General features: G+C 41.5%; 1 protein-coding gene across 1 annotated transcript; it reads right to left on the reverse strand.

Moving 5' to 3' along the window:
• Positions 1 to 9,339, reverse strand: pfkmb (phosphofructokinase, muscle b). The gene is made up of 24 exons (XM_070838546.1): positions 9,259 to 9,339; positions 9,034 to 9,105; positions 8,030 to 8,134; positions 6,515 to 6,588; positions 6,050 to 6,127; positions 5,541 to 5,730; positions 5,180 to 5,345; positions 5,049 to 5,093; positions 4,086 to 4,194; positions 3,888 to 3,983; positions 3,707 to 3,799; positions 3,460 to 3,585; positions 3,222 to 3,286; positions 3,062 to 3,125; positions 2,802 to 2,948; positions 2,606 to 2,676; positions 1,994 to 2,081; positions 1,703 to 1,855; positions 1,431 to 1,595; positions 1,255 to 1,316; positions 1,067 to 1,178; positions 875 to 974; positions 672 to 777; positions 1 to 271 (listed from the first exon to the last, which is right to left on the reverse strand). Exons 1-24 carry the CDS (start codon positions 9,296 to 9,298, stop codon positions 133 to 135), a joined length of 2,466 nt encoding a protein of 821 aa, XP_070694647.1. The 5' UTR covers positions 9,299 to 9,339; the 3' UTR covers positions 1 to 132.
• Positions 9,340 to 10,905: the final 1,566 nt, after the last annotated feature.

Here is a 10,905-nt window from a genome sequence, read left to right on the forward strand (position 1 = left end):
TTTTGGTGATATAATTATCATCTTTATTTATATTGCACTTAACAGGCAGAGCTCATAAAGTGCTTTAAACAGAGGTCAGTCAGTCAGGTCGCATCAGGACCTGATGGAGAGAATAATCACATAGAAAAGCTACTAAGGGACTAAGCCTCTCTTCTTGGTGATGTGCTCAATCGCAGTCTTTTCAGTGGTGTCCAGATTAACCATGTACTTGGCGAGGATTTTCAGGATGGGCCTCAGCTTCAGCCACCACTGAATCTTTGGAATACGGTGTCTGAGGACGACAACATTTGTCAGCACAAAAAGGAAAATGAAACAAGAACAAAATTCCCAGGTTGTCAAATAATGTAAGTGGGAGATTTAAATTAAAGCTGGATTTAGTCATTTATGACTACAAGGAGTCAGAAAGACTCATTCATACACTTTTACCAAGGGGTCTCAAGCTTTATGGCTAACATGTTAGCAAATAACTGCCTATATAAACATGTACTGTAGCACAACCACAGCAACATGGACGTATTATTGGAGTCCTCGCTAGCTGTTGAATGTAAATCCAATATTAACGTGATGTTTCAACCCTGGTTTGGCCCACTAACACTCACTGTGAGTAAATACAAAACAATACAAAAGAGAATAGGAGACGAGAAAATACAGGATAGAAACGAAACACTTACTCAAAGTCAGTAAGATCTTTCAGTTCTGCCAGAGGCTGGAAGACCAGAGATCTCTTCCTCATGCCCAGCACACAGGCTGAGTCTGGAGTGTTGGCAAAGATACGACCTGGAGGGTTGAGGTTAAAAATATAGAACATATTCGCACAGGGAGCACAGCGGGTCCTCACACTACAATTCTGTGCAACATTTTGTCATGTCCTCACCATGTCTGTAGCATTCCTTCAGCTTGTCAGTCAACCATAACACAGACTTCATACCCATCTTGGTGGCAAAGTTCCTATCGAAGGGAGAGGGTGTTCCACCCTAATGACAAAAGATTGGTTTCCTTATGTTTACGAAATATAAAATATAATGAGACCATGCATAATAAACAGGGTCTGGATATAGTGGCTCACCTGCTGCATATGTCCAAGTACATTCTTCCTGCAGTCAAACACACCTTTGCCCTCCTCTGTGTACAGGTTGAAGATAAAGTCTGTGGTGTAGTTAACGTTGCATTTCTCATTTCTGAAAAACATGTAGAATATTGGGTGAGATATGAAGCCACAGTGAGCTGCAGGGTGCAAAGTTGATTCCTGTAAACCTCAGAATGAGCCCTCTCTTCACTGTGGTCTTCATCTTCTCCACCAGATGTTCCACATTCATCTGCAAACAAATCAACCGTCAGACCACTGAGTTAAAAGATATCCATCCATCTATCCCTGACGGATACATGTCATCTCTTAGCTTGCTGTCTTTTGTACATTCATAAGGACAAACCTCTAGGTCATGAATGTTGAAAGGCTCCTCATAAATGTAAGCAGCATCAGCTCCAGATGCAAGGCCAGCCATTGTTGCCAGGTAGCCACAGTATCCTCCCATAGTCTCAATGATGAACACTCTTCTCTTGGTGCCTGCAGCAGATTGTTTGATCTTGTCACATGTCTGAAAAGGAGAAAAAGAAAGAGAATACAGTATAATATATAGTGAGTGAGATTTAGTTTTGGGATTGTCTGGTGTTTGTTTTTTGTTGTACCATATAAGAAATTTACCATTGTGATAGTGTTAAGCGCAGTGTCGGCACCGATACTAAAGTCCGATCCAGGAATATTGTTAGAGACAGTAGCAGGAACAACGACAAGGGGAATACAAAGTTCCTCATACTTCTCTCTAGCCTGCACCATCTGCAGACCACCAACGAAGGCCTTGTGAAGAAGGAGGAGGAGGAAATCAATAAAATGTCAGTGAGTGACTTTGACTATGACTTACACGCTGGGGTTAAGTTCGAGGGCTTTACTCTGGTACGAATATTGTAGCAAAGCCTCTATATTTTATCTGCTCACCTCAAAGCCTCCAATAATCACTACAGCATGAATGTTGAACTTAGTGATGCTCAGACTGATCTCCTCCATGAACTCCTGTGGCAGGGACCTTTAAGAACAAAAACACGGAATCATAGTAAATTACACCTGCTCAATGTTAAAGGATAACTAAGGCATTTTACTGTATTATGCAACTTTGGTGTTTTAAAGGGTTAATTTCCAACATAATGTTTGTGTGACACACAATAACACAAACTAGCCAATGGAGGCAGCGGTAAACCAGCAACTCTCATGTTCTGCGAGGTAAAACTATTGTTTTTTTCAATGGTGGCTTTGAAGAGAGTGATATAACAGCTATTTCTGGTTAGACAAAAAGGATCTTACTGGTCTATCTCTGTAGGGATCCTTTCTGTAACACCTAGAATAACAATCTGAGCCTGTCAGTGGCAAAAACAAGCTCTTTAGCACTTGATATGTATTATATTACAGCCATTATAGCTTGTTCACAGCCTGTTTGCAGCTGCTGGCTGAGATGATCTAGAGAACCATTCCCAAAATGCAGACTTTAAAACACTGAAACAAGCGCTATTATTACTGTACCAAACACCAGAGTAGTTTGCTGAAATATCTCACCTCTTTGTGCCCAAATTGGAGCCCCCCTTTCCAGTCCAACCTGCCACTTCAGACCAACCAATGGGCTCAATCTGTGCAGGGACAGAGTGCATGCTCTATCATACGTGTAGGCTATGAATTTATATGATAAAGCTCGTGAACGCTCATTAAAGTCAAAAACAGCTTGTTTGTTTAAGTGTGTATAGCTAGAATTTACCATTCCATGGGCCAAACCATCGAAGCCATCGTGCACTGCCAGCATGTGGTGGCCCTGGAGGAGCCCGACCCTGACAGCTGAGCGAACTGCTGCATTCATTCCAGCACACGGAGCTCCCACGTTTAATATGGCAATGTTGATGTTGCTCTGGTGCAGGTACACACAGACATTTGTCAGAGACATTTGTATTTTCCACTGGGGCTTATTGACTGTGAGTCAATTTAATGTACAATAAAGATGATACAACTGTAGTTCCTGACCTTTGTATCTGGGGGGTGCAAATGAGCCAGCATTTTATAAGTGTTCCAGTTGTTCTCAAAGCTCCTATTGTCAAAGAATTAGTAGAAATGTACAAACATTTTAAAAACAACACAGCACATCAGCAGTTGCAAATGGATAACACAAAAGTGCATGCCTCACTTTCCCCTGAGCTTCACCGCATCATCAAACCTCCCCTCAGCCATGGCTGTGGTGACATCTTTCGTCTTATATGAAAGAGGGAGGAAAGACAAAAAGGAACGTATAGCTTGTCATTGCTCATCTTATCATCATCATTCATTAGGAGAGCTAAAACACACTCCTTGAAGTAACGTTCATCTGTTCATTTTGTACAAACTGAAGAAGGATGGTTTGCATTTGGGAGACTGGTTTGACTCACCACTTGCACGCACTCCATGAGAGGCAGCCTGACAGCCATGTTTCCGGACAAGCTGACCACGCATGCAGGAGTGTCCGGTGTGGCTTCCAGCAGAGCCATCACAGCCTCCACACCCATCCTGCTGGCCTGAAGCATGACAATCAAAAGAGCTTAAAGAAGCAGTTACACTTCTGGTTATTCACATCATTAACATGAAGCAAGATTAACTGGTGAAAATGTAAAATGTTTATATGTGGGGCTGTATTACCAAAATTCTGTCAAAGGCAGAAGGGGTTCCTCCTCTCTGTACATGGCCCAAGATGGTGGTGCGGGTGTCAAAGCCGAGCTTCTTTGATACCAGCTGGACGAAGAGATAATAATTTTATGAGTCTGCCTCATTCTGAGAGCCTCTATATGTGTTAGTATATTGGAGGTCTGCCATTACCTACCTGTTTGACGTCGTCACATGTGATCGGTTTATTTTTGAGGTCTATCGCTCCCTCTGCAACAATGATGATATTCAGACGGGAGCCGCGGCCTCTTTGCTGAGAGGGACAGAGAAAACCTTTAAGATCAACAAGCAGGCTTTTGTTTTTTAAGGCAGATTCAAATTAGTCATTGAAGATGATGCAGGACAAAACGTTTACATCTGTCAGTCTTCTGCACAGATGCTCCTCCCATCCCTCATCGGGGGGCATCTCTGGGATGAACACCCAGTCAGCACCGCAGGCCAGAGCTGTCACCAAAGCCAGGTAACTGTAGGTGGAGAGTAGGTGTTGACTTTGGTTATCAAATTAATTCTCCGTAGGGAACACCTCTGAAATTACATGTATACAATAGGACAACCGATAATGACACAGTAAATACTTCAAATCAAACAAACTGCCAAACCCATTTTTGCCTCCTCAGGTTAAACTAAAAACTCTGCCCCCCCCCCACACTTTTCATCTAGCACCATCATCAGGTCTATATCTTTCTTAACTTATGTCTTTATTTGTCCACTACTTTGATTTATGTTACCAAAACCTGCAAAACGAATGACATTCCCATCAGCTTCAGCTCTACTTTGTGCTCATTAGATGAGATGCTATAATATTATGGCGTTATAGCACTGTCTTTGTGAACATGTTGGCACGCTGTTGTTAGCATTTAGCTCAAAGCACCACTGTGCCTAAATACAGCCTCACAGGACGGCTGGTGTCGCTGTAGCCTCTGTCTATTTTATTCTGAGATCTGAATGTAGTTAAAAGGGTTGTTTCACTATTTCATCCTTACAAAGCACATATGTTTTGTGTATAATGTAACATTATGACCAGCAGTTACAACATTTTTCTACCGAATCAGTCTCTCAGTGACAGAACCATATGCCTACATAGGTTTGCTAAGTTCCTGTTGGATTTGGGTTAAGGGCCAAGGTTAGGCTTAGGGTAATAGTTATGGGGTAGGTTATGGGTAGAGTAAGGGTAAGAGATGGGGTTTTGTTTAGCCGTACACAATGACAAACAATGAAGAAACAATGCATACAAATCTCCCAAGACTTACAAATCTCTGGCTACCACCTTCACCTTCATGTCACTCCTGCTCACTTATCACACACAGGCTGTACTCACCCACAATGCCTGCCCATCACCTCCAGGATGAAGGTCCTCTGGTGACTGCAGAGCAGCACATTTAACAGTGTCAAGAGTCTTAACATTACACGGCGTACATGAAATAGATGTACGACTGGTTCCACGTGTACCTCTGTGCTGTGGTGGTGATGGCGTCCACTATCTCTATGATGCGATGAAGGGCAGAGTCCGTGCCGATGGTCATATCGGTGCCACAGAAATCATTGTCAATGGAGCCCACCATGCCAACGATATTGAGATAGGAGGAACTCTTTGCCTCATTTGACGTGATCTTACCTGAGCACAGATTGAAAAGACAACATGCTCAGAAATTTTCATTCTCAAACAGTAACCTGCTATTTGAGACAGAGACACTGGAGACTTTATTGCTCATATCACCTATTTCCAAGTTAATGCAAATTCAAAACTTTCTCCATTCAGTATCAAACTAACATTTCTTTCATAGGTGAATTTTGGGGTCTTGCCTCTCACCGGCTTTGACCAGGATTGCCAGCAGCTCACTCCACTCTGTTCTGAACTGGTTGGCACCTGTCAGGCTGCCATCACCTCCAATCACACACAGGTTGGTGATGCCCAGCTTGACTAAGTTGTAAGCGGCCTTGGTGCGTCCCTCCTTGGAGCGGAAATCCTGACAGCGGGCACTACCAATCACAGTCCCACCCTGGAGTTAGGCATGAGGGACGGGTTTCAGTACCAAACAAGAGTCACACAGAGACAGATTAGGAGATGTCAATGGGATAAGATTATCTGAAACCTAAGCACTCGCGTTAATGCTCTAAGTCTATTTAGTCCATTTAATGAACCTTGGCATTTAAGATAACCATCTGACCTACAACGCTGCTCCATAGGGGTTAAAGAGTTGCTAGAGTTACACAGCTCATCCGTCCCACTTAATGTGACCAGCTGATCACAAGTTAAAAAAAGGGGACATGATGAGTGTGCAGATAAATATGCTTTTGCATCCTCGTGCTTGCTCTCACCAGCTGTAGCATCATTGACACGCTCTCCCAAGTAGCAGGGCGGATATGGTCTCCTCCATCTACCAGACCCTGGTAACCCTGACGACAAACAGACGCACAACAAAATATCACAATTTAATTCCCTTGAAAAGAAAAGAAGCCTTAGGCTTAGTGATGGAGGCATATTCTAAATCTGGCATGTTGTGTGTTGGGATTTGCTGAATATTTTTAGGTGTGGAACAGACCTGAGAAAATGTGTTTATCAAAAGCAGATCTTCATCAGCGACTAATCATTTAAGTAATTTCTCAGGCAAAAATGACAAACATTCACTGGTTCTAGCTTCTCACTTGTGAGTGTTTTGTTGTTTTACATTGTCAACTGAACTGAACTGAATAACTTCTGAGCTGTTTCGTCTTTGTTTTGACATTGCATAGATAAAGGATGAATTGAATAAATAAAGCACAAAATTCAAAACCAATATTTACCTCATGGACAAAAAACACCTTGGCTCCAGTATAAAGTCCCACTCGAACTGTGGCCCTCACAGCTGCATTCATACCTGTAGGCACAGTAAAAAATACAGTTACTATTGTTACTATATTTGAATAGTTTGTGTTCATATTTCTGCAATAATTGTAGATTATCTTTAGTTTTTATGTGCAATTGCAACAAGTTAACATGGTGACTTGATTGGAAATATCTTGATAGTCCATCTGAGCCTCCAATTTGCTCGATGGATGCTGCATAACACATACTTTTAATAATATTAGCATTTCTTTTTTCAGTCTTTACATTAACCTGCTGCTGCTGCTGCTGCTGAACACCAGATGAGTGCAACAACAACAACAACAACAACTCAAGCTTAAGATAAAGACAGGTGATAAAACAATGCTATGGTACCATTTCATTTAATCTGTTATTTCATCTTTGGTAACAGTTAAATTGACAGCGATGGCAGCAGAGTTGTATTGCAGGAAAGGCAACTTGGCCTCTGCATGCACTCTCAACACTCAGGAGGTCGGCTTAAAGGACAAGATGCGGATAGATTAACCTAAAGAGTGCCAAGAGCATCTCCACTTACAGTGTAAAGGGGGAGAAGAAATACAGGAAGAGTAGGACAGGCCTCTAACTCCACCTCACCACTTTACAAACACATGACAGAAAGGTCATTCCTCTAAAATTAGACCTCATAACAGATACAGTCTTACAGAGAGAGAGCAGGAAGGAATAGAGGAAGGAATTTTGGGTATCAATATGATTTAAAAAAAAAAGGTGCTAAAAATGCTGATGAGAACAAGGATTATGTGTCTTGGAGAGTGAAAAAGAAGAAGGCTGAGGATTAGCATTCACACATTTGTCCTACATCTTATCAAATTCAAATGGGCAGAAAAACAGGCAGACGATAGCTCACTGTCTCACATGCTCACACTAAAGGGCTATAAGGGGTCACTGACACACTTCCCAAAGGTCACACTGGAGATGTTCCTCATCAAGTTAAAGGTCAGGGGAGAGTCTGTGTCACCCTGTGGTCCTGGAAGCTGGAAGGTCCGTGAAGGAATTCAGCCTGCACTTTTCAGTAGGGAAAGCTATAAGATAGCTAAGGTAGCTCTATTGCAGTAAACAACTCATTTATCAGTTATTAAAAGAAAATTATATAAAAAGGAGCTGCAATCATGATGGAATATGACAGTTAAGCTTTTGTTTTTCAAAAGCAGTGTTGGTGTCTGATGCTATTGCTACTTAATTCTTAAAACTGCTCTCAAACTGTTTCTAATGTCAAAAAGCAAATGACCCTCAGTACTTACAGCACTGAAAGAAAACAAATTACTATTCAAGAGGCATCAACATTTGGATTCTAGATTACTATGTCTATGTTATTATGTCTCAAATACTTATACTTATACTTATTATACTATACTTATCTGTCATGAGATCCTGACGCTCAGTTACTAACATGCCATGCCCTGGCACTCCACATTCACATGCCACCCTCCACTTACCCTGGGCATCGCCGCCCGAGGTCAGCACGGCGATGGCCCGACCCTCACCCATCTTGGTTGGGTCAATGGGAACCGGTTGTGCCATGGTCCTGGAGCTGAAGCTGACTGAAGGACAGAGGCCGTGAGTGTAAAAATCCCTGCTACCCTGCTGTACTGTGTGGAGCACAAGGAGCCTCTCACCTCTAACTCAGCCTGCCTGTTATGGACAGTCGGAGCAGTTGCAAAAGTGCACAGCTTAACTATCCTCTTGGCAGACATGGAGGCACACATGGTTATGCATACGCATTTACACACACACACACACACATACACACACTCACTCACACACACACACACACACACACTGTACATAGTGCCTATTAAAAATACTCAACCTCTCTCGTCCTCCACTCTATGTGTAATTTTTCATATTTTATTGTTTTAAACATTGAATCACAGTCGATATAACAAGGCTTTTTTCATACTCATCTTCTTCAATATAAATGTGAAATCTCACAAATACAAATATTCTGAAATCAACGCACTCAATTATAGATCGCATTGGCTTTGCGCATTTCCCATTTTAAGGAGCATGATGGCCGCGAGAGAGGAGCAGTTTTCAGGTTCTTCCACAAATCCTGAATTCGATTAAAGCCTGGACACTGACCACTGCAGGGCATTAATATCTTTAATCCATCTGCTTTTTGCTTATAACTTTATTTTTGTAGTCTTTGTCTTGCTGGAAAATAAATCTTCCTGTATGAACTTGTCTTGCAGACTGCAGCGGGTTTTCCTGGGGTTGAGATAGGTTTCTATGACTTTTGTAACATTTACAGAAGTAGAAAAAAACAACTGCCAGGCTTTTTGACACTATATTACATTATGGTCAGGGTATATATAATGATAATGATGGGTATATAAGGATGGTATGATGAGATCTCTAAATTTTAGGTCTTCATCTACCACTGCTCTTTTAAGGACGTAGTATATCTTCAAACTTAATGTTTAGACGCAGTCCAGCTTACCAGCATCCCCCGCTGAACCAGCACTCCAGGACGTCTTGCTTTCACATTCAGATGCTGAGAGGTCATCACCACCTGAGGAGGGAGCATCATGACACATTACCCACAATGTGATCCAGCCTCAAGTTTACTGTGCATGTAACTGTCCTGTGCAGCTGATTCATCAGGTGTTGTCATAGGAAACCTCTTCATAACTCACTCCAGAGTAGAGGACAGCATCTCACTCACCTGATAAACCTTTCCTACAAAAGACAACATGCTCGAGCATTATTGCTTTGCATTTTCTCTCCTCCCCGTGTTGTTATTGACAGCATTCAAGATGTAACATCCTCTATCTGTACATGGCAGGTTTGTTTACTCCCACTGGACTTATCTTGTCTTTTGCTATGAGCTGCAGCTGGGAGGCTGGTTACTGAGGGGCAACGCATATAAATATATATTGCAGACGTTCCTTTATTGAAAAAGAAAAGAAAAGCCTCCTCTGAATTCAGAAAGTCAGATATGTCATGTTCAATAAAATTTAACATTGTTTTTCTGGCAATTAGTTGAGATGTTTGCACATAAAATACCTCTGGGTACTTGAAATGGATGGCTCACATTCACAAGGCCAATTCACAAGACAATTTGTTCTTAATTGTAATTTCTTACATTAAGTAAATTCTGAATGGAAGAAAATTCAACCCCCAAGCCCCCATAACACAACTGTCAGTGACTTTCCCCTTTTAATTGACCCCTCTCCCACTAGCAGACACATTATATCAATTTAACCTGCTATTCATGTCTGGAATTATGATTCGGATGAGTAATTAGATGCAGCAAACAATTACACCTAAATGTAGGGATGGCCTTTTGTGTCTGTCTGGAGTGTATTTGTTCAATCGCTGCCAATGAAGCTGATTTAATTTAAGTAGCATCAGTGAAGGAATACAGTAATTGCTTCATTTTTTGTGTTTTTGTATAATGTCACAATCACTTAAGTATATCACTGCACATTATATGAGATATAAAATAAAAAACACATGGGCAACAAAGCATCTAAACCTCAATATAAACACTGTGATATAAAATCAAACAAAAGCGCAATGTGAGAGATGTGAATTATTAACAGTAATGTCTGCATAAATTGAAAATTCAAACAAATCGATGTGACAGCAGTGAGAGCTGGAGGCTCGTCTGTTGCAGGCAGCTTAATGGGGTTGTCTTTAAATAGATACAAGACAGTGGTACTATCTATAAAACACACAGGAACCCCTCCCATTTCTTACCGCCATCACTGTGAAAGTGCACAGTCATCGCTGTAACTGAACATGTCAAAACATGCTTGTATATTAATGACCTGGCAAAAATATATAACCTAAAACTAAAAGAATGACAAGTCAAAAGTTTATACAAGCAATGCTCGGGCAAATGCAAATCATGGATGAGCCCTCTATTATAGTAATGACAGAATATGGGCGTTACAAATGCACAAAGACACAAATATCCAAGCAGTGTGCATACCTTGACGTTTCTTTCTGATCCAGATCAGCAGACAGATCAGCAGTGTGACAGAGAGGAGCCACTGGGCTGAGAGGAGGTACCACATCCTCACGGCACCTCTCTTCTTGGAAAAGCCATTCTGCATCTGATCGATATTAATAGCTTTGATATCACTACTTCATTGTGGAGTAATGACTGTCATTGCTAAAGCATGGCGGGTAATCAGATACAATCCACCAGTGTCTGTGATAATCAGACGGCAGAAGTGCTGGGGGATGTTCAAACACAATGCACTATTGTGTGATAATGGGTTGTTGATTCAATAGCATTTAATTGTGTTGTTTTTATTTTGTCCTCAATAAGAACATACAGTAGATGTAGGGATGCTTTTCTGTG

The sequence above is a fragment of the Pempheris klunzingeri genome, chromosome 2, assembly GCF_042242105.1.
Source record: "Pempheris klunzingeri isolate RE-2024b chromosome 2, fPemKlu1.hap1, whole genome shotgun sequence".
Taxonomy (NCBI): domain Eukaryota; kingdom Metazoa; phylum Chordata; class Actinopteri; order Acropomatiformes; family Pempheridae; genus Pempheris; species Pempheris klunzingeri.

Bases quoted from the DNA above. Each gene is read 5' to 3' on its own strand.
- pfkmb (XM_070838546.1), bottom strand. From the start codon at position 9,298: ATGCTCGAGCATGTTGTCTTTTGTAGGAAAGGTTTATCAG. The intron at 9,106-9,258 runs GTGAGTGAGATG...CTCCCTCCTCAG, and splicing joins TTGTAGGAAAGGTTTATCAG to GTGGTGATGACCTCTCAGCA. The intron at 5,094-5,179 runs GTACACGTGGAA...GCTGCTCTGCAG, and splicing joins ATCACCACCACAGCACAGAG to TCACCAGAGGACCTTCATCC.